Source organism: Zootermopsis nevadensis, unplaced genomic scaffold, assembly GCF_977971745.1.
Source record: "Zootermopsis nevadensis isolate Lab colony 2312 unplaced genomic scaffold, Znev_1.0 Znev_ptg000020l, whole genome shotgun sequence".
Lineage (NCBI taxonomy): Eukaryota > Metazoa > Arthropoda > Insecta > Blattodea > Termopsidae > Zootermopsis > Zootermopsis nevadensis.
Genome location: NW_028259152.1, coordinates 16,111,559 through 16,136,141, shown reverse-complemented (window position 1 = coordinate 16,136,141; position 24,583 = coordinate 16,111,559). Strand labels below are relative to the sequence as shown.

General features: G+C 42.1%; 1 protein-coding gene across 3 annotated transcripts in view; it reads left to right on the top strand.

Moving 5' to 3' along the window:
- Positions 1-24,583, top strand: part of LOC110829683 (Rho GTPase activating protein at 102A) — an 83,239-nt gene that overhangs the window by 53,087 nt on the left and 5,569 nt on the right. For 2 of the 3 annotated variants that reach the window (XR_002543037.2, XM_022063671.2), the window contains exons 5-11: positions 9,417-9,653; positions 17,096-17,246; positions 18,340-18,483; positions 19,619-19,797; positions 20,551-20,651; positions 21,143-21,361; positions 21,939-22,447. Coding sequence is in view for 2 of the 3 variants with exons in the window: in XM_022063671.2 (XP_021919363.2) it covers positions 9,417-9,653; positions 17,096-17,246; positions 18,340-18,483; positions 19,619-19,797; positions 20,551-20,651; positions 21,143-21,361; positions 21,939-22,447 (1,540 nt within the window). In the remaining variant the exon portion in view is untranslated. The remainder of the gene's footprint in view (positions 1-9,416; positions 9,654-17,095; positions 17,247-18,339; positions 18,484-19,618; positions 19,798-20,550; positions 20,652-21,142; positions 21,362-21,938; positions 22,448-24,583) is intronic. The other variant, XM_022063672.2, reaches the window with a different exon arrangement.

Below are 24,583 nucleotides of genomic sequence, written 5' to 3'. Positions count from 1 at the left end.
TACACAGTTCACAAGTCTCCTACATTGGAACCTGTTCAAAATAGAACCTGGATCAAATGCTGCCATCTTGCGGAATTACTTTTTGTCACTAACCAACCAGATGGCTTATGAAACCCAAAGGTTCATCACCGAATTAACCAAAGCCCTCCACCGGACCCTGTCCTGGGCCAACAAATTCCAGTCTCCTTCAACTCCTATCTCCCATAGATCCCGCCTGACATTATCCTCCCATCTACGTCTAGGTCTCCCCAGTGGTCTCTTCCTCTCAGGCTTCCCAAATAGTGGACCCAACCAACCAGATGGCTTATGAAACCCAAAGGTTCATCACCGAATTAACCAAAGCCCTCCACCGGACCCTGTCCTGGGCCAACAAAATCCAGTCTCCTTCAACTCCTATCTCCCATAGATCCCGCCTGACATTATCCTCCCATCTACGTCTAGGTCTCTCCAGAGGTATCTTCCCCTCAGGCTTCCCAAATAGTGGACCCAACCAACTAGATGGCTTATGAAACCCAAAGGTTCATCACCGAATTAACCAAAGCCCTCCACCGGACCCTGTCCTGGGCCAACAAAATCCAGTCTCCTTCAACTCCTATCTCCCATAGATCCCGCCTGACATTATCCTCCCATCTACGTCTAGGTCTCTCCAGAGGTATCTTCCCCTCAGGCTTCCCAAATAGTGGACCCAACCAACTAGATGGCTTATGAAACCCAAAGGTTCATCACCGAATTAACCAAAGCCCTCCACCGGACCCTGTCCTGGGCCAACAAAATCCAGTCTCCTTCAACTCCTATCTCCCATAGATCCCGCCTGACATTATCCTCCCATCTACGTCTAGGTCTCTCCAGAGGTATCTTCCCCTCAGGCTTCCCAAATAGTGGACCCAACCAACTAGATGGCTTATGAAACCCAAAGGTTCATCACCGAATTAACCAAAGCCCTCCACCGGACCCTGTCCTGGGCCAACAAAATCCAGTCTCCTTCAACTCCTATCTCCCATAGATCCCGCCTGACATTATCCTCCCATCTACGTCTAGGTCTCTCCAGAGGTATCTTCCCCTCAGGCTTCCCAAATAGTGGACCCAACCAACTAGATGGCTTATGAAACCCAAAGGTTTATCACCGAATTAACCAAAGCCCTCCACCGGACCCTGTCCTGGGCCAACAAAATCCAGTCTCCTTCAACTCCTATCTCCCATAGATCCCGCCTGACATTATCCTCCCATCTACGTCTAGGTCTCTCCAGAGGTATCTTCCCCTCAGGCTTCCCAAATAGTGGACCCAACCAACTAGATGGCTTATGAAACCCAAAGGTTCATCACCGAATTAACCAAAGCCCTCCACCGGACCCTGTCCTGGGCCAACAAAATCCAGTCTCCTTCAACTCCTATCTCCCATAGATCCCGCCTGACATTATCCTCCCATCTACGTCTAGGTCTCTCCAGAGGTATCTTCCTCTCAGGCTTCCCAAATAGTGGACCCAACCAACCAGATGGCTTACGGAACCCAAAGGTTCATCACCGAATTAACCAAAGCCCTCCACCGGACCCTGTCCTGGGCCAACAAAATCCAGTCTCCTTCAACTCCTATCTCCCATAGATCCCGCCTGACATTATCCTCCCATCTACGTCTAGGTCTCTCCAGAGGTATCTTCCCCTCAGGCTTCCCAAATAGTGGACCCAACCAACTAGATGGCTTATGAAACCCAAAGGTTCATCACCGAATTAACCAAAGCCCTCCACCGGACCCTGTCCTGGGCCAACAAAATCCAGTCTCCTTCAACTCCTATCTCCCATAGATCCCGCCTGACATTATCCTCCCATCTACGTCTAGGTCTCTCCAGAGGTATCTTCCCCTCAGGCTTCCCAAATAGTGGACCCAACCAACTAGATGGCTTATGAAACCCAAAGGTTCATCACCGAATTAACCAAAGCCCTCCACCGGACCCTGTCCTGGGCCAACAAAATCCAGTCTCCTTCAACTCCTATCTCCCATAGATCCCGCCTGAGATTATCCTCCCATCTACGTCTAGGTCTCTCCAGAGGTCTCTTCCTCTCAGGCTTCCCAAATAGTGGACCCAACCAACCAGATGGCTTAGGGAACCCAAAGGTTCATCACCGAATTAACCAAAGCCCACCACCGGACCCTGTCCTGGGCCAACAAAATCCAGTCTCCTTCAACTCCTATCTCCCATAGATCCCGCCTGAGATTATCCTCCCATCTACGTCTAGGTCTCCCCAGTGGTCTCTTCCTCTCAGGCTTCCCAAATAGTGGACCCAACCAACCAGATGGCTTACGGAACCCAAAGGTTCATCACCGAATTAACCAAAGCCCTCCACCGGACCCTGTCCTGGGCCAACAAAATCCAGTCTCCTTCAACTCCTATCTCCCATAGATCCCGCCTGACATTATCCTCCCATCTACGTCTAGGTCTCTCCAGAGGTCTCTTCCTCTCAGGCTTCCCAAATAGTGGACCCAACCAACCAGATGGCTTACGGAACCCAAAGGTTCATCACCGAATTAACCAAAGCCCTCCACCGGACCCTGTCCTGGGCCAACAAAATCCAGTCTCCTTCAACTCCTATCTCCCATAGATCCCGCCTGAGATTATCCTCCCATCTACGTCTAGGTCTCCCCAGAGGTCTCTTCCTCTCAGGCTTCCCAAATAGTGGACCCAACCAACCAGATGGCTTACGGAACCCAAAGGTTCATCACCGAATTAACCAAAGCCCTCCACCGGACCCTGTCCTGGGCCAACAAAATCCAGTCTCCTTCAACTCCTATCTCCCATAGATCCCGCCTGAGATTATCCTCCCATCTACGTCTAGGTCTCCCCAGTGGTCTCTTCCTCTCAGGCTTCCCAAATAGTGGACCCAACCAACTAGATGGCTTATGAAACCCAAAGGTTCATCACCGAATTAACCAAAGCCCTCCACCGGACCCTGTCCTGGGCCAACAAAATCCAGTCTCCTTCAACTCCTATCTCCCATAGATCCCGCCTGACATTATCCTCCCATCTACGTCTAGGTCTCCCCAGAGGTCTCTTCCCCTCAGACTTCCCAAACAGTGGACCCAACCAACCAGATGGCTTACGGAACCCAAAGGTTCATCACCGAATTAACCAAAGCCCTCCACCGGACCCTGTCCTGGGCCAACAAAATCCAGTCTCCTTCAACTCCTATCTCCCATAGATCCCGCCTGACATTATCCTCCCATCTACGTCTAGGTCTCTCCAGAGGTATCTTCCCCTCAGGCTTTCCAAATAGTGGACCCAACCAACTAGATGGCTTATGAAACCCAAAGGTTTATCACCGAATTAACCAAAGCCCTCCACCGGACCCTGTCCTGGGCCAACAAAATCCAGTCTCCTTCAACTCCTATCTCCCGTAGATCCCGCCTGAGATTATCCTCCCATCTACGTCTAGGTCTCCCCAGCGGTCTCTTCCCCTCAAGCTTCCCAACCAACACCCGGTGCACACCTCTTGTCCCATCCATGCGCGCTACATGCCCGGCCCATCTTGTTCTTGTCACTAGCATGTAGAATGAAATCCAATTTAAAATTAGGCATACGCGCGTAACAAACATCCAATTCTTGATGCAAACACGACAGAAACAGCGCTCTTAAATACGGTGGGCATTGTTTTCTGTTGGTGTAACTTATATTGTTACGAGCTGTTTATTGTTACAGCAATTCATACGAAAAGGAACATTCCTGTCAAGAATTATCTCAGCCGTTAACAAAATAATTTAATTTAATTTAGCGCTGAGAAACTGAGAAATAAAGGAAAGGAAACAAACATGAAAAAGATAAAGAACGAAAGAATATAAGAAAGTAAGTAAATGTGAATTAGTTTACTTTCTCAAGACACTGTAGTGTATATAAACAGCTTGAAATTCTCGGTCATAAATAAGGCACAGGCGCCAAAGTTAGGCTACTTAAGGGTCTGGCTTTTTTTATTTTGTATTTTACAAATTAGAATTCTGAAATTTTGCACACGTGACTCTTAGACATGTGAGAATAAGTGGGCTTAATTAAACTGTAAAAATATGAAAGGGTTTTAAAGCCACAAAACCAAAACGGAAGACTCTAAATTGGGGCCACGCTGGGGACCCACGCAGAGAATTGTTAAAGAATTTCAATAAGTCCAAGGAACGTGTATTTACGAGGCTGGTCTACAAAGTAAGTTTCCCTGGGGCCGTTTACAGAAACAAAACACAATTTCATGGAAATATTTATTGCAACAGATACAGCAAGTGTCCAGCTATTTTTCAACATATTCGCCACCGGAATTGAGACATTTGTCATACCGTGGGACCAACTTTTAATACCTGTGTCGTAGAAGTCTGCCGCCTGGGATTGGAACCACTGTGTGACAACCATCTCCGCCTCTCTGTCATTCTCAAAACGCTGACGCTGACCGGACAGGAATTTCTTGAGGTGTAGGAAAAGATGGAAATCACTGGGAGCGAGGTCCGGGCTGTAGGGTGAATGATTAAACACCTCCCAGCTGAACTCCTGCAGGAGACTTGCTGTCCGTCGAGCCGTGTGCGGCCTAGCGTTATCACTGACCGCACTTCACAGTCGGCGGGAGCTGGAACAAGAACCTCCATCTTCAACAGCTGCAACGATGCTACTGTGAGAACGCGGGAAGTGCCGTTAGTGCATGCGCCATGCTACGTCATTGCTCTATCACGTACGCACAGTCGCTTCGCGCAATATAAGGTTTGCTAGCTGTGGGACGAGTGGGAAACTTACTTTTGGGACGCGCCTCGTATTACGAAATACATTTGTAGGTACAGGATTAAATCAAACGCACTTACAAACAACAAAATGAAAAAGACATTAAGCATCTATTTACTATGTTTCGACTATAGTTACAACTGTACAAATGAAAATATGACAAAAAAAACACTGTCCAATCAAGAAATGTTTATTATTTTTTTGAACATATAGAAATATGAGAGTTTTAAAACGCTGTACCACCTTAGAAGTCCATTGTTTTACTAAATATTACGCTGTTATTCTGATTCGTCATGAGGAATGCCCTAAATCAGTGGTATTCAACCTGGGGTACGCGTACCCCCGGCAGTGACCTTCGTTAGGAGCACTTCTGGCACTTAACACAAAGCTTAATGCTTTATACTACAGGGTGATTCAAAAGGTTAGGGCCAAACTGACGGAGCGTATAGAGGGACTCAGAGAGAACTTTAGAATAGGAATCCACGTCCTCCGAAGTTATCCTTAGTCAGTCGAGGCCATTGAAGTTAGTGGAGTCTGTTGTAACTTTCGTTTGTAAGATTGCTAATGTAATCCTTGTACATTAATAAAAAACAAAATTAAGCTAGTACGAGAATAGCAAAGTAAGATTATTTCAGCTGTATGTTGTCAGACTTCCCTACCTTCAATGGCCTCGACTGACTCAGGATAACTTCGGAGGACGTGGATTCCTATTCGAAAGTTATTCTCTCTGAGTCCCTTTATACGCTCCTTAAGTTTCGCCCTAACATTTTGAATCACCCTGTATATTCATCTATTAATTTACGTACAAAACTCGATGATTCGTCTGAAAATAAGTAGGTATTTGTTATGTGTTTATTTTTTATATTGATACTGACGGATTAAGAGTCTCATAGACACAATTATCAGATGTGGAAATAGAATAAGATTTGTCCTGCTGTTGATAATTAGTTAGTACAATTGATGTAATTTCTTTTAACATGCATTAATTGGCCTGTGGCTCGATAAGGAGGAAGAAGATTGTGTAAGTATTAAGCAAGTAAGATATTACCATTGTAGGAACCCAACATTTTCATATAAACATGTGACGGTGGTTTTAGAAGCATTACGAGAGAACACTATTGTGTGTGTTTCGTAATGCTTTACGTATTCCTGAATTCACTTTTTTTGTGTTTTTGCAAATGCTCGCATATTTTATGTAGTCTACAACAGTGGTATTCAATCTGGGGTACGCGTACCCCCGGGGGTACGCGAAGACATCTTAAGGGGTACGTGAAATTTAAGAAATGTATATATTATTTTATGATAAACACTGAATAATCAGTAATGTAATTTATTTAATTTATTTGAGATGTAGATTATATACTATGTATAACTTGAATTATACACCAACAACTTTGGGGGTACAAAGTTGAAGAGAAATTATATCTGGGGGTACGCGAAGACATCTTAGGGGGTACGTGAAATTTAAAAAAATATATATAATTTTATGATAAACACTGAATAATCAGTAATGTAATTTATTTAATTTATTTGAGATGTAGATTATATACTATGTATAACTTGAATTATACACCAACAACTTTGGGGGTACAAAGTTGAAGAGAAATTATATCTGGGGGTACGTGAAATTTTAAAAAAAATATATTATTTTATGATAAACACTGAATAATCAGTAATGTAATTTATTTAATTTATTTTAGATGTAAATTATATACTATATATATATAACTTGAATTATACACCAACAACTTTGGGGGTACAAAGTCGAAGAGAAATTATATCTGGGGGTACGCGAACAAAAAAGGTTGAATACCACTGGTCTACAATATAGATGACAATATCTCAATTAGTAACTAACATTCAGAACGTAATGTAATAAATCTGAGCGCTTGATACTAAGCCTTGAGGGCAGTAGAATAATTAATTGATAGACTTACCACGGTGAATATTGTAAAACCATGCTCGACAATAGACTATAGGCTATATAAATATCACGTGATATTCACGGGAAAAGCGGAAATGTAACAGATACGTACGAACGTACTTCTGATACCTGAAATCGCTTCAGTTAATTTCGCTACGAAAAAGTAATTAATGTATTTAAACTCAAGAGACGGGCATTTAGTACATACAAAATATTCTGCAGACATGTTTAATGAAACGTTGTAAGCACGTGACTTGCGAGGTTAAGAAGACGTTTAATGTATTTTCTAATCGGTTATGGAGATGGTAACGCAAACGATGTGATGTACAGGTTGTCACATTGAACACAATAGTGAAGCCTCGTTTTATGGCTCCGATAGCCCCGTGGGGAACCAAAATGGAGTTGCTGAAGTCCGTTGAAGTTACCGAAGAATGTGACGGATTATTTTATGAAAGTTATAGGCAGTTAATAAAACAGACGAGATGAGAAGGGATAGGAGAAACAGAGGAAGGTGGTCTTATATTCTAATACTGAATAGTTTGGTGTACTAGCTTGTTGGAACACCACAGGCTATGTAGGTGTGAACAGCCGTGGGTCTGCGTACACGCCAGAGTCTGGATGCATGGCATCCAGAGACGTGTGGGTGGCAGAGCGAGCTATTCGGAGATTTTGGGTATGTAAATAACGCTTCGTTGACTAGGCCCCCCTCCCCCACCCATCTCTGCAGCGAGTGCACAAGGTCTCAATGCCGTAGACCACGGGAAATCAAAATTGTAATCTGAAGTTTTACTCCCACTGTTTACAGTCCAGAGGATTTCGACACAGCGTTCGTCAACGGAAAACTTTGCCATGGACAAATTGATGAACAAAAGATTCTGTCGCCGTCACAGTTAGAAACAATTAACTTTTATGCTTCCGGATTTGTGAAGAAATTGGAGATCGGTTGTTGGTTGCAAAGGTTGCAGGTTTAGTTTCAAATAAATAATTCTAACTTCTTTAGAAGATAAAACCGTTGCTTTCAGAAGCGAGTTACACACCTCGCCGTTGAGCTTAAACATAATTAGTTCGTACCTATTTTATTTATATCAGAAACATTGCCTTACCATAGAAATTTTGACAGCAGCGAGTTATAAAATATGTCTACTGCTTTCACAAAACATTAACAAACTACCTGGGGCCCTTATTTGTTGAGAGAACTTAAAATTCCTATATTATCAGATAGAATACAACACTTTTTATTTATTTATTTAGTGTTCTGTCTGACGACAGGTCCATATGAACAGGATCCTTCCATCCTTTTCTCGGACTGGGACCTGTTCATATACGTTCTTGGCAGATGATCCAGAAGTGGTTTGCCATTGCCTTCTTCTGTGTGTGTGAATGGAGTAATTGTTGGGATTCCACGGAGGAAAACTCCGTGTTGCCTAGACCACGGCCTTGCCCAACACAAGTTATAAATTCGGACGCCGCCGGGAATCGAACCCGAGACCCCAGGATTACAAGGCCAGCGTTCTAGCCGCTAGACCACCTCATCTTATTAATATTTAGTGTTTTGTCTGACGACAGGTCCATATGAACAGGATCCTTCCATCCTTTTCTCGGACTGGGACCTGTTCATATACGTTCTTGGCAGATGATCCAGAAGTGGTTTGCCATTGCCTTCTTCTGTGTGTGAATGGAGTAATTGTTGGGATGCCAGGGAGGAAAACTCCGTGTTGCCTAGACCACGGCCTTGCCCAGTAACGTTTAATAATTTGCATATTAACCCTGTAAACCACTTACTTTAACATTAATTTCTGTGGTTCTTATGATTCTCAGTAAACGGTGATTATTTTCGTAAACGGCATTCACCAGTTGATATTTGTAATAGAGACACTTTTTTTAAATTTGAGGTTTGAACTTAAAATAATATTAAGATATGCATCTCGCTTCGAATGATTAAGACGTTCAAACTACTCAGTCGATACCAGAGAACCAACAAATCAGCTGACAGCCAATAAGTCACTGAGAGATTTTACGATCTCACGGCGGTGAACCTGGGTTGTTGCGCCGTGTAGTCTGGTAGAAATTTACCGATGTTTCAAAGGTACTTACTGCCACCATCATCAGGGCAATCGCATTCACCGTGAAAACCAGAAATCTCACAAAGTTACTCTAGTTTGTGATTTAGTTATGTTCTTAATTTACTAGTAAGTCAGATTTGCAGGTAAGTAGTCAGCAAGACGCCACTGTGGTCTAGCGGTTAGAACGCTGGCCTTGTAATCCTGGGGTCTCGGATTCGATTCACGGCGGTGCCCGAATTTATAACTTGTGTTGGGCAAGGCCGTGGTCTAGGCAACACGGAGTTTTCCTCCGTGGCATCCCAACAATTACTCCATTCACACACAGAAGAAGGCAATGGCAAACCACTTCTGGATCATCTGCCAAGAACGTATATGAACAGGTCCCAGTCCGAGAAAAGGATGGAAGGATCCTGTTCATATGGACCTGTCGTCAGACAGAACACTAAATAAATAAATAAATAGTCAGCAAGACTTTGAGGTAGATCAGTCAGTAAGTTAAGCCACTGTAGTTGGTATATTAATCATTTATTTAATTGATATAGGAACAAAATAAGTAAATGCATTAGTTACTTAGATGTTGTGCATAGACCGTGGTTTCTGTGATATCTCGACTGAATTTGTTTCACGAGACTAAAATATAAGAACTACTGGGTAGGTTGTACTTGAGTTATGAGACGCCCGAAGTAGTTTTCTTTGCAGAGGGGATCGTGTGAGAGCCTGATGTCTCCGGGAGATCGGATGGCGGGGAGCGTACCAGGCCTGCTAGACTCCCTGTCCTGTGGATCGACGGCGGACATCACCTCCGGAGAACGGGAGCCCAACATCCCTCAGATCGTGCAATCTTGTTTCCGTCACCTCGAGAACTTCGGTCTCCGAACCCTGGGCATTTTCAGAGTCAGCAGTTCCAAGAAACGGATCAGACAGGTAAGCGTTGAGTTCCATCGAGCATCAACATTTAAATTTTATACTTGACAGTCTTATACGAGGTGCGATCGGAAAGTTTCTAGACTGCGCCTATAAAATCCCGTACACTTATCTCAGGTATTAAATTCATCCATCACCCTCGAAGTAGTTCCCCTGGGAGTGAACACAACGATCCCAGCGCCGCTGCCAAGCCTGCAAGCATCCCTGGAAATCTTTCTTTGTCAGCCTGTCAAGCACCATCTGTGATTCTGCCTGAATCTCTTCTATCGTCTCAAATCTCCTTCCCTTTAGCTGAATTTTCATCTTTGGGAAGAGGAAGAAGTCACACGGAGCTTAGAAAGGAAGTTGGGGTCGGTTCTTGCAAGATCTTTGAGCTCCTGACAAACGAGAAGTCAAGTCGATTCTGCTTCTGGTCCTCAGACAGGATGCGTCGCATGTGGAGTTCTTCCTTTAGAATCAGCTGACAGGTCCCATAGCCTATCCCAACAATGTCGCATAAGTCGTTGATGGTACGACGTCGATCTTCGTGAATGGCCTGCCGAATCTTCGTAACATTTTCGGGCGTTGTGCTCGAAGATGGTCGTCCAGAACGATCGTCATCATCGACAGAGGTTCGGCCATTTTTAAAACGTGAATGCCACACAAAAGTTTGTGCACGACCCATTGCGGACTCCGCAAATGCTTGCTTTAGCATTTCATAGGTTTCCGTAAACGTTTTGGCGAGTCTTTGGCAAAATTTGATGCACACGCCATTCCGAAATCGCAGGAGGGTCGGTGTAATGCACTACCAAAACGCCCGTAACTAAGAAACAAATGCTAATTCGATGATGCCGGCTGGCACACTGATTCACTATGAATGTAGGTCGCACCCCCTAGCGGCAGAAGCTCGTACTACATCCGGTTCGCCCTCTATTGACACAGTCTTGAAACTTTCCGATCGCACCTCGTAGCTCTGCCAGGTTTTAACCTCGGAAGCCCGGGTTGAATTCCAGGACGAACTACGTCAGCGATGTGTTGAACAAAGTGGCGCCGGGTCACGTTTTATCTGGTTCTACGCTGTTTCTATGCCAACCACCGCGTAATACTCCCCAGACTTCATTCTTGTTATCAGTTGCTAATGTAAAACTCTCGTATGAGGCCACCTAATTAATTCTGTAGTAATAAAACTAAAAATCTAATAATTATATTTATAAAGCCAACCAGTACGCATGATCGGAGTCACGTAATATAGTTCAAACCCTCACAGGCTTAAAAACAGATTTGGTTTTCCATGTCGTCAATTTCCAAAATGTTGTCAACAAAATCCCCTACATGAATCTGATTCCCTTATCCGACCCGTCACGTGACTGCCATGTGCCCTCAGGTAAGTCTCCATTCCAAAATTTGTTCCTCTAAAACCCAGTTATTTTCTGGAGTCTTTGTTGTAATTTCAGTTTTACCCTCAGTGTAAAAACCTCTCTTGACAAACATCCAAAACAACTGCTAAATAAGTAGGAGTTGAGGTTTTCACGGTGGTGAGTACGAAGATGGCTGTCTTCTGGGCTGTAGCGATTATATCATCGCCCTGATTATGGAGGCAGCAGAGACCTCCGAAACGTTAATAAACTTCTACCAGACTACACGGCGCAACAACCCAGAAGACAGAAATCTTCATCGCCCTGATGATGGACGCAGCAGAGACCTCCGAAACGTTGGTTAACATCGACCAGACTACACGGCGCAACAACCCAGAAGACAGAAATCTTCATCGCCCTGATGATGGAGGCAGCATGACCTCTGAAACGTTGGTTAACATCGACCAGACTACACAGCGCAACAACCCAGAAGACAGAAATCTTCATACTCATTGCCCTGATGATGGAGGCAGTATGACCTCTGAAACGTTGGTTAACATCGACCAGACTACACAGCGCAACAACCCAGAAGACAGAAATCTTCATACTCATCGCCCTGATGATGGAGGCATCAGAGACCTCCGAAACGTTAATAAACTTCTACCAGACTACACGGCGCAACAACCCAGAAGACAGAAATCTTCATCGCCCTGATGATGGACGCAGCAGAGACCTCCGAAACGTTGGTTAACATCGACCAGACTACACGGCGCAACAACCCAGAAGACAGAAATCTTCATCGCCCTGATGATGGAGGCAGCATGACCTCTGAAACGTTGGTTAACATCGACCAGACTACACAGCGCAACAACCCAGAAGACAGAAATCTTCATACTCATTGCCCTGATGATGGAGGCAGTATGACCTCTGAAACGTTGGTTAACATCGACCAGACTACACAGCGCAACAACCCAGAAGACAGAAATCTTCATCGCCCTGATGATGGAGGCAGCATGACCTCTGAAACGTTGGTTAACATCGACCAGACTACACAGCGCAACAACCCAGAAGACAGAAATCTTCATACTCATCGCCCTGATGATGGAGGCATCAGAGACCTCCGAAACGTTGATAAACTTCTACCAGACTACACGGCTCAACCCATAAGACAGAAATCTTCCAACTCTTGTCTTGACCTCTGTATCCGGTGTGTTTTTGATGCAACTCTATCGATAGTCTGACTTTGTCAGTCCGAAGAAGCTCAGGGCGATTTCTTCGGATTGCAAACTGACGGCGAAGTTGTGAGCTCCTCACTTCAGGCTTAAACGTTCCAGATTATTTCTTTGGTGTAGCCCCTCACTCCCCCCCCCCCCCCCCAGGGCCCCATCCTGACGTTTCTCCGCGGGCATGTTGTTTGTTCAGGTACACGATTTACATCCTAATTACTGCCCATGACGCCAGTGCGCGTTGCTGAGCACATGGAATGACGCAAACTACGCGGTACGAAATCTGGTCATAAACTACTCCCCCCTCCACGTCACTACCTGCTTAAGGAGGTCGGGGTGTGTGGTATGGAGGGCATGGAGGGATATAAGAAATGCATAAAAGGCTTAGTCGGGAGAACCAGAAGTCAATGGACCACTTGGAAGACGTAGAATATTCCTAATACACGCATACCTCGTTTTATTGCGTTTTTTTTTACAAATTCAAGGTTTGTGGCAACCCTTCGTCGAGCAAGTCTATCAGCGCCATTTTTCCAACAGCACGTGCTCACTTCGCGTCTCTGCGTCACATTTTGGTAATTCTCGCATTGTTTTTTTAGACATAATGCTATTGCACACTTAAAATACTACTTTTATATGCAGTGTGACTCGCTTTATTGCGGCGGTCTTGAACCGAACCCGCAATATCTCCGAGGTATGTATGTTTTAGTCCATCTTGAAGGAGTATGGTCCAGTGGTGAGTCCTTGTGAACATGGTAATACACCGTCGGATTCCATAGAATATAAGAACATTCTTGGCAAGCTGAGCGACTATCAGATTCTCATAAGTTGTGAAGTCGTGTAGACTCGTAGATCGATACTGCCTCCATCTTTAGCCCCGAAGATGGAGACGGTGTGTTTCTCCTGAATCATTGGTTTCTTGGTAGTCGTCTGCACGGCGTCACAACCCAGAAGACCAGCGTCGATTTGTAAAAAGTTTTGAAATATACGAGGGTCGCTCATTAAGTAATGCCCCACATTTTTTTTCTCAGCCAATAATGAAGATAGAAAAGTGCACTTTTACATGCTTGAGATTTGATGTTTCCCGCGTTCGTGTACGGAGTTTCAAATGATTCCAACCGATAGCGGAGCTGTAGTGAACTGTTAAAATGGCGTCTGTGAACGACTCTCGTTACAAACAACGAGCTGTAATTGAATTCTTTTTTGCTGAAAAAGAAACGGTGGTGAACATTCATAAACGTTTGTGTGCTGTGTATGGAAGCTGTGCAGTCGATAGGAGCACCGTTGGTCGCTGGGCTAAGAGAGTTAAAGCTTCAGGAAGTGAAGAAACCGAGCTCCGTGATCTGCCGCGCTCTGGGCGTCCTGCCACAGCCACCACTCCAGACATGTTGAACCGCGCGGATGCCATTATTCGTGAGGATCGGCGCATCACAACTCGACAATTGGCCCAACAGCTTTCAGTCAGCAATGGAAGTGTGATTGCAATTATCCAGGCTCTCGCATATTCGAAGGTGTGCGCAAGATGGGTTCCACGAAGTCTCACAGCAGACCACAGGATTCAAAGGAAAACGATTTCTTCTGAATTGTTGGAGCGTTTTGATGCTGAGGGAGAGGTCTTTCTGTCCCGGATCATTACAGGTGACGAAACCTGGATACACCACTTTGAGCCGGAGACAAAAAGGCAGTCAATGGAGTGGCATCATCCTCAATCACCGAGAAAGAAGAAATTCAAGTCAACTCCCTCCGCCGGAAAAGTCATGATGACTGTCTTTTGGGACAGTGATGGGGTCATTCTTGTGGATGTGATGCCAAGAGGTGCGACCATCAATTCAGACGCGTACATTATGACCCTGGAAACCCTCAAGAAGCGTTTCCGACGAGTTCGGCCTCACAAGCATCCAGCAGAAATTTTGCTCCTGCATGACAATGCACGCCCTCACACAAGTCCGAGAACCCGGGAAGAAATCACCAAATTTGGTTGAACGGTGCTGCCCCATCCACCCTCCGACTCCATCTCTTTGGGCCACTTAAAGATGCTATCCGCGGAACAAGGTTTGAAGATGACGAGAGCGTGATTCAAGCAGTGAGGACATGGCTACGTGCACAGGACAAGAGCTGGTACCGGCAAGGCATGCATGCACTTGTTCCACACTGGCGTAAAACCGTACAAGTTGATGGGGACTATGTGGAAAAATAGTATGTGTAAAGGAAACATTGATTTATATTGTCACTAAATTTGAGCCATCTTGAATAAATATGTTCTGAGGAAAAAAATGTGGGGCATTACTTAATGAGCGACCCTCGTATATTAAAAATTACAGTCATTCACAATTATAATAATAAAATAATATTAAAAGGTTTAAAATATCATTTTAATACACTACTAGTTTCGGCTGCATTCAGCCATCGACGGGTGTATGTATTATAAACCTATCACCATTTTACCATTTTACTGATTTTTACTGATTTTTTTTGATTTTTTTGTTTTTTTTTGATTTTTTTTATTTTTTTTTATTTTTTTTATTTTTTTTTATTTTACTGATTTTATAATACATACACCCGTCGATGGCTGAATGCAGCCGAAACTAGTAGTGTATTAAAATGATATTTTAAACCTTTTAATATTATTTTATTATTATAATTGTGAATGACTATAATTTTTAATATATATTTTAATATACGGATCACAATATGACGCAATTACAATATTTTATTTTTTAAAAAGTTTTGAAGTTTTCCTGATTTTTATCAGGACAAAAACAAGGAATAGAGTTTGTTTGCATCGACAATCTGATGAGAGGAAGATGAAGGACTGGGAATCCCACATTAGTGAGCGAGTTTAAGTAGCTTCTTTATTGTGTGAACGAAGAAAGTAAACTCGACTTTTCATTTTATTTATTATATCTTACACGAGGTATTCTGTTTGAAAAGCTTTGGTCGCATTTGCAAATGATTAATTTTGCTGAAGATTATATCATATCTGACGATAAAGGCAGAGGGTCTCCAATATAGGAGATCTGTAGTGCAATTCCCATGCTTTTTAAACCTGCAGCTAAAACTGTCCTAAACTTGTGAGGAAATTAAGTTTATAATAATTATTATTTATTTTGATCCGTCTTATCACAATATTTAAAATTTCTTATAATTAAGATAATAAAATATCATTGATGTTCCATATCGATTGATCGATTTACATTTTGGAACATCCTTTACACAACATGTTTCAGTTTTTATAAAACCATCATCAGGTGTAATATATTTACGAACTTAAAACTCAAATATGATTCCATTTGGTGATGTTTCATGCCATTTGTTTTTTCAATTTTGGGCGAGGTGTTGTTTTTTCTTAAATTTTTATTAGATGTACATATCGGTCTGTAAGTAGAAGATTGAAAGAAACACTAAAGAATTTGAAAGAATTTATAAAAGGATTTAGAGAATAAAATGCAAAATATATAAATTATAGTTAGACAGTAGCAGTAAAATATAAATAAAAATAATATAAAATAAAAGTAAATCTAAAATAAAACATACCATAATTTTAACACAGTCGTCTCCAGCCGGCGGTCACTTCCAGACGACCCCAACACTTCCCCGAATAAAAATATCTGTCCGTCCCAATAGTGAAGATCCCACTTCATCAACCCTGGACATTAAAAGTTATATTACACTCTCATTATAATAAATTTGATGTAATTTGTAAAGGTAGGATCTGAAGTTTTCGCGGGTAGAAAATTTAGATTTCATTCGGGGAGATAAGAAGAGACGTGAAACGCCCCTGTAGACGACTTCTCCCTCTGTTCGGCACAGTTTCTGATTGTTCCCTCGATGGACCACGACCGGAAGTATTTATGTCACTCAGTTTTATAGGCAATAAATATTAATGTACTTCCCCGAGCTCTACTTTTTTATATAGGGGTGGTTTGGTAAATAATATGATTACACGGGAATATCGGTAAACAGCACATAAATTTTAATGTTTTTGATTTAAATAATTTAACAAAACATATCATTCTGTAATAAGGTATATTTTTCACAGGCCTGTATACTAAATAAATGTATTTCGCCTAAACTATGTATGTAATCGTTATTAAAAACCTGCATGTTCAAGATTGGTTCTTACCAGTAATATGAGGTGAAGTCGTATAGTATAAACAGTTGCAATTTGTCTCAAAATAAATATTAACAGCATTTTTATTCCCTGTTTTATTAGTCTTTATGCAATGATGATACTTTGACTTTTAACATGCCTAATACCTCGTACATTGATAGAAATCACCAAAAGAACAAAAACAAGACTGACTCGTACTTATTTATATTTTATAATGGAATTGTCTTTAATTTATTCCTTAACTTCGTGATTTAGAGCGTCATTTCAGAAATGAAATTATGCTAGTTTGTTTACTCCTCGATATTTTTGAATGGCTGATAAACGAACTGACAGAAGAGAGTCGTATTGAATCATTTATATCAGTTGCAAAATTCTCTGAACGGATCCACAATATATAACATATTTTACAAACATTCAATTCTGCGTATTATAAATATAACCCGCTTAATTGAAAACAATACATTAAAACATTAGAACTTTAAATACACATTCCTCCTCTTACCAGATTTTCTTCAGGATCGTAAGATTCAGTACTGACTCCGTGTTACCAGGCAGCTGATGTATGACTTGGACAACAGCACAGTAATATTTAAATTTTTTATGTTTTTTTCAAATTTTTCTGTCGTATTGTGTTTTATTAAAATGTATTTTACGACGGTGTATAAACTTTTATAGTCACGTAGCAAATGTTTCATTTTCGAATACTGCACACATAATTTAGTGAGGGGTTTAGTTCCCTGGACACGTCATGTATCTGTCATGTTTTCATTACAGCTTCGTGAGGACTTTGATTGTGGGAAGGAAATTTGTCTTGGAGAGGACAATTGTCCGCATGATGTGGCAACATTGCTCAAAGAATTCTTCAGGGACCTACCAGATCCTCTACTCTGCAGGGACCTCTATCAAGCGTTTGTTCAAACACAAAGTAAGAACCCTCTAGTTACAAACACGTTTTTCTTTCAAAGACGAGACCTTTATGAACGCCAGCTTGGCTACCAGAGAAAATTCTGATATTGGCTTTCCTTTCCCAGACTCATGACGACATCGACAGCAGTTATTGTATGGTATTTAGAATCTGAAGAATTGTACTTATTATGCAGTAGCCAGAGGCTAATAAATAATTTGTAGTAATGAAGTGTTTTACAGAGATAGCCTATATTCAAATCTGTGGTTTTCTACATTTCTAAAAGTAAATGTTAATTTTCTAGCTACAAGATTTACATTAGCAATAAATTGTCAAGGCTAAATTGGAGTATGGAACATCTCTCTACTGACTTGCAGTGCGTTATAACTTGAGTGAGAAGTACGCTTATTTATTAGTAAATTTCTCTGAGTTGGAAAGATTTATCCTAATAGAAAGGCAGTTCATGGCATCTTCCTCGATAGTCTATGCCTTCATGAGCTCCTCTCTTTTTATTAAATGAAGAAATTTATTCCATTTTCATTTCCATTTGTGTTAAAATATATATGATATTAAGGTTAATTAACTGGTGCTCAGTATAGTGACTAGCTACGGGCTGGACGGCCGGGGTTCGATCCCCGACGGGGGAAGAGAATTTATCCTCCAGCCTCTGCGTACAGACCGGTTCTGGGGCCCACCCAGCCTCCTGTCGAGTGGGTACCGGGATCCTTTCCTGGGGGTAAAGCACGGCCGGGCGTGATGCTGACCACTCACCCCCATCTAGTGCCGAGGTCTAGAATGAGTGGGAGCCATACCTCGTCTCCCCCAAAGCGCCTACATGGCGTATAGTGGGACAGATTTTTTAACTGGTGCCAGGGTGAAGTACTGAAGTACCCTGGAATTCCGGATAATAATCAACAGTTTGACGATGAAACAGAATCCCCTTCATTGTTAAATAGAGCAGTTGGAATGGATTTACTGAAAAAGAAAGCGTGCATGAAAGAAGTATTGAAGTAACAAAACTGAAAAGTCATGTCTGCCGTAGGGGAAATTTTATGTAATGTCTGTAATTCAAATTTCTGAAGAGAGTGTACTGAAATACTGTGTTCTGTTTCAGAGATACGGAACAGACGCCTGCAATTTGAAGCTCTTCAGCATCTCATTCAACTGCTTCCAGTTCCAAATAGAGACACCCTCTGGGCTCTGCTAAACTTCCTTGTCACTGTCGCTCGAAATGCTGGAGATTACAAAGATGAAACAGGCAATGTCACATTAGTCTACTATGAAACCTGCTACATTTCTTGTGCACTTCTCCTTCTCCTCCTCCTCCTCCTTCTTCTCCTCCTCCTCCTCCTTCTTCTTCTCCTCCTCCTCCTCCTTCTCCTCCTCCTCCTCCTCCTCCTTCTCCTCCTCCTCCTCCACTTTCTCCTCCGTCTCCTCCTCCTCCTTCTCCTCCTCCTCCTCCTCCTCCTTCTCCTCCTCCTCCTCCGTCTCCTCCTCCTCCTCCACTTTCTCCTCCTTCTCCTCCTCCTCCACTTTCTCCTCCGTCTCCTCCTCCTCCTCCTCCTCCTTCTCCTCCTCCTCCTTCTCCTCCTCCTCCTCCACTTTCTCCTCCGTCTCCTCCTCCTCCTCCTTCTCCTCCTCCTCCTCCTCCTCCTTCTCCTCCTCCTCCTCCACTTTCTCCTCCGTCTCCTCCTCCTCCTTCTCCTCCTCCTCCTCCTCCTCCTTCTCCTCCTCCTCCTCCGTCTCCTCCTCCTCCTCCACTTTCTCCTCCTTCTCCTCCTCCTCCACTTTCTCCTCCGTCTCCTCCTCCTCCTCCTCCTCCTTCTCCTCCTCCTCCTCCACTTTCTCCTCCGTCTCCTCCTCCTCCTTCTCCTCCTCCTCCACTTTCTCCTCCGTCTCCTCCTCCTCCTCCTTCTCCTCCTCCTCCTCCTTCTCCTCCTCCTCTGTCTCCTCCTCCTTATTCTTCTTCTTCTTCTTTCCATGGCCTCCTCAATTCTCCTCTTCCATTCGGTCCTCTGTTACGTCCGTCTGTCCGAGGCTTTGATTGAGGTTTCGAAACATCTTCCTTTTTACTCCACTCTATCATAGTTCTTGTAATTCTGTCGTTCCATCCTGGTCTCGGTCTCCCTCTCTTCCTTCTCTCTTTTGGTTGCCATTTTATAGTCTTCTTTGGTAACCTTTCCTCCTCCATCCTTTGCACGTGTCCGTACCAAATCAGTTGTGGATTTTTTTTAAAATGATAATGAACAGAGGAACAGATTTATTCTGATTAGAAGTTGTTTAGTCACAGGTTTCGAGAGATAAAGAAAGTAAATTTTATCCTCTAAACTTAAATATTAATTACGTGAAACGTCTTCCCATAATATCACATTATCTTTCTCGTCGTTTAACAGGAGAGTTGTCCGGGAACAAGATGGATTCCAACAATTTAGCTACAGTATTTGCGCCAAATATACTTCATTGTATAAAACCAGGAAACAACAAAGAATTGAGCACGGAGCGAGCGGAGGAAAGGATTGATGTCATCAATGTCGTCAGGATCATGATTGACCACAATAAAGAACTCTTCCAGGTACTCAGAAGCTAACATCACCAATCCCATGACTTACGTTCAGATTTCTCCAAACAAACCCAAATATTAGGTTAGGTTAGGTACTGATATTTTACTTTTATAAATTTAATTTAATCTTTATTTTATTATTATTATTCTTCTTCTATGGCTCTCTGGTCCGTGTTTTATCATTCTCAACTTTTCTCATATTGGTGCAGTAGCACTATTATGATTCTTTAGTAGGGCATTAACCATTGTCTATTATTTAAAAAAATAAAAATTCTTAAACCTAATGTATTTTGAAAACTGGCTCTCTCTTTGTCTTATTTGGTGTCTCTCACTTTAGCAGCACTCTAGTCCACCCGATAAGAAACATTCCCCCTTGCACCGCCCCAGAAACGACTTCCACCCGCAGGGCTTTTCTCCTGGTCTGTGGACAGTACTACCACAACACACCTTTTCTTTAGCTACTCTGCAGCTGCTTGGAAGCCTCGAGTAGAAAGTTTTGAGCGAGTCATTTGTTTGAATCGAAGAGACATGTGTAGAGCGCGCTGTGGCCTTCTGGATTTTAGCCATAGTCCGTCTAAGCAGAGAAGTGATTTTACGTAATTTTTATTCATACTTCATATCAATGTATCACTTCTATATATCATGAGTTCTAAGAATAATAATCTGGTAGCCTAGAATTTTTCTGTCTTTGTACATCCGGTGATAAATGAGAACGATTAACGATTTACCTGGTATATTTATTATAAGATAGTTTCGTTCTGACAGATTCCAGCAGAACTACTGGACGAAGTTTACATTCATATGATGGACAGCCATCCTGACGCACTAGATTACTTACTGAGGAGAAGAGGATATCTTGGGGATGAGTAAGTACAAAATTGATCAGAATTACTTAAAATTTTAGGTTTTCTTACGTATGTGAGTTAAGAGTAATTACTAAAATTTATTGATGCATTCAAATTTAGGTTAAAATCGGACATTAATGGACACTTTAGATGGACGCCTTCTGTTCGAAAGTGTTGAATAGCTGCTCGGCTACGTGGAAAATTCCTGCGATGTCATGTTCGCGCAAAGGTCATTGACCTCAGACAACTCTGATGTCAGTGGTCATATTTATAAAGGTCAACAGAAAATTGTGGTGGACACACCAGAATTGTTACCGTGTTCACACATTTCTAACTTTGTGTGAGACAGTTTAACTTTTTTTAAAATAATTATTATATATTTTTTTTTTAAAATCAGTCGTTACAGACGTACAGACTTAATTTTTTTAAAGGGTCTGTGAGGTAAGTATTACTGCTTAGGGGTAAAATCTATCATTGTCGAAATAGTACCCATAGTCTTCGCCCAACTACAGGTTGGTCGATGAACTTGAGGGTACTGTCGCAGAAGGCGTGTGTGGTGAGACGCCATCCGTTCCAAGAACTCTAACGCAGACTGGCAGCGAACATCAGCTGGCAACCACATTCAGTGAGACTGAAGACCAGCTAAGAACTGTACGTCGGGTGTGGTCACGCGAGGAGTTTCTGCATGAGACAGCTGGGATGGGTGGTCCTGATGTGTCCATGAGACCAAGGTTTGTTCCTTCAGCTCTAAAGACGTTGTAGTGTTTATAATTATGAGTCACAAAGGTCATTTGGAAGTACTCGTATATATTTTATGTTATTGCATTAGATTTAAAATTGTATCTGAATGTAGCGTAATAATAGTTTTTTTTAGATTTTTTTTTTCAAATTTTAGTATCGTAATGTTTTTAATGATAGTAACTTTGTTACACTTTACGATACGCTCCGTACATCAAAAACCGAGCAATTTAAATTTTCTAAGTCCAAAACCAGAAGTTATGTAAGTGTACAGTTGACATCATAATTCCAGTCATTCATGATCTCTTTGTACTGGATTTTCTGTACCTCCTACTGGGAACGACCCGTTCTTCAAGTGCCTGAGCACTGGGGGTCCCAACTTTTCGTTGGCTCGATCTATAGACATTTTGGTAGGACTCATCACGGGTAATTTCCGCCACCGTCGTCAGTACCCTGATGACGTAGGTAAAAAGTACCTCCGAAACAGCAGGCAACTTCTACCAGACTACAAAGTATGACATTCCAGAAGACGGTCCATTCATCAGTTGCAATTCTAAAATTCTGTTTCAGACACAAGGATAGAGATCGTGGAAGAGAGCGGTCTTCTAAAAAACGTTGGAAGGAAGAACCGAGTTCTAGGAAGAAAGTGGAACCAGACGGAGAGATAGATTTACCTAAAACCGGATTCGGCATTGCGTCATCTACTTCAGCATCCCAGATTTCATTATCGGGTTATCAGAAAAGCTCCTTTCTGCCTGAACAGCATCTTGAAACCGCGGCTAAGATGCGATCAGCTTCTATTAATGATGGCGACGCTGTGACAACGGGCGATCTCTTGGAACGGGGGTTTTACGACGAGGTTAATGACGACGGCTGCAGAAGACAGTCGTCCCCGCAGCTCTCGGACAGCGGGAGTGGAGGAGGCGTCATAACAGCCAGCCTTAAGATCCCGGTACCCAGCGGAACAAGTGGCACGTCATTTGCGTTGAACTTAGATGACGCGGATATTCCTTACATCGAAGATGGAGGCGGAGGATTCAGTATCACCTCGAATGGCGGACGTCAGCATATGACAATAGGTAACTCTTATACTGGAGTAATGGAAAAAATTATGTGATGAAGAATTTCATAATCTTTCCTCCTCTATCCTTTGCACGTGACTCTGTCTCCTCAATTATATCTCGATCCATCCTCATGATTTCTATAATCCACTCTCTCTCTCTTCTTAGAAAATCCATTTCCATTAAGTTCAACTTATTTTGTTGTCGTTCTGAGAGTTTCCAAATTTCTTTACGTAATATTATTAAAATATTAAACCACGAAATACAGGGTTTGTGGAGAATGGAAGAATTTAAAGTTAAGGCTTCTCGGATTTTTCTAGACGTCTACACGAAAAGGTTATAAACGAAGACAATTTATTTAAACTTTTTTACAAATTCTGCTTAATTCGTGTTGCAAAGTAACTAATTAACCAACTAACTGCCTACCTTCGTGGATAAAATTCCTAATTGAGAAGTTTTATTCAGAGTTCCCAACCAAAACTTTGTACAGATTTCTAATCTCCCCATGCTCACTAATGCCTCGTCCATCTAAACCTCATTAATTTGATCTTCGTAAAGAGTAAAAACTTTGGAGCTCATCATTACGCGGTTTTCTCGAGCCTTCCGCCATTTCATCTCTCTTAGGTTTAAATATTCTCGTATTCTTGAACGCCGTGAATCCGTACAATTTATTTAACATTAGAGACCGTGTTTTATACCCACACAGAGCAACAGATAACGTTATAGAGACTTATTTGTTAATTATTTATATTTTTTTTTGCAAACACAAGGATAAAATTTTCTAAATTGAATGATATCAAGCATTTTTCGAAATTATTTTTCAGTTCTCATTTGTTACCGTCATACCAAGAAGTTTTAATTTTTTTTTGTGTTTTTAAAATTTTTATTTGGTTACCTTCGTATAATGATTTTGACCTGTAGTCTTCTAATGGGACAAGGACAAGAATTTTTCTCTATACTTCCTTCTAGACCACGTGCTTCAAGGAACTAGTACACCTTCCGTGATTTTATTTTTAATATTTTTGGTTTCGTCCATTAAAATTAACACGCGCCTCAATCAGTTCCAATCCATCTGTTTATTCGAGCCTTCGTATTGATAAATTCTAAAGCAGAGTTGAAAATCGGTAGTCACGAGGCTCCTATTATTTAGAACATTAAATAAATCAGATAAATGTTTACCGATTTCTTATCAACACATTTTAATTAGCCCAACTTATTTCATTCGCGTATTAAATTCAATGCGAATGATATATAATACTTCCCTCTGAACTGAATTACAGACTTAATCTTCAGTAACCAACAGATGCACAGTTTCTAATCAATCATTGAACAATTTACGTCAAAATTCACGCCGATGGTCCCCAAAAATATTATCTAAGTATGAAATTAATTAACCTTGACAGAGGTGGGATAAATCTTCGTGTGTCCGCGTGATCTTTCTGATAGGTACGTGGATCAGACGAGGAGTAGAATAATATTAAAATGCAGCACGAAATGAACAATTACAAATAAATTATAAGACTCAAACTGTGTACAAAATACAAGAACGTCAAAACCAGAAAGTGTTTGCAACCTCAAGTAGACTGCAGTGGGGCAAAAACCCCCCAAAATCCACGTGGGCAACTTAAACCAGACTCATTCAAGATGGATGTCACCTAAGTTGACTACCAGCAAGAAATGAAGGCAGAGACTGTTTTTAACGATGCACCAGATGATGGAGGCAGTATGACCTCTGAAACGTTGATTAACATCGACCATACTACACAGCGCAACAACCCAGAAGACAGAAATCTTCATACTCTGATGACGGAGGCAGTATGACCTCTGAAACGTTGGTAGACATCGACCATACTACACAGCGCAACAACCCAGAAGACAGAAATCTTCATACTCTTCGCCCTGATGATGGAGGCAGTATGACCTCTGAAACGTCGGTTAATATCTACCAGACTACTCGTCGCAATAACCCAGAAGACAGAAATCTTCATACTCATCGCCCTGATGACAGAGGCAGTATGACCTCTGAAACGTCGGTTAATATCTACCAGACTACTCGTCGCAACAACCCAGAAGACAGAAATCTTCGGTTTAGAAGAGATTCTGCGATCCAAGGTTTTTACCGAGAGCGGGACTCGAGTTCCGAGTGGTGGGAGG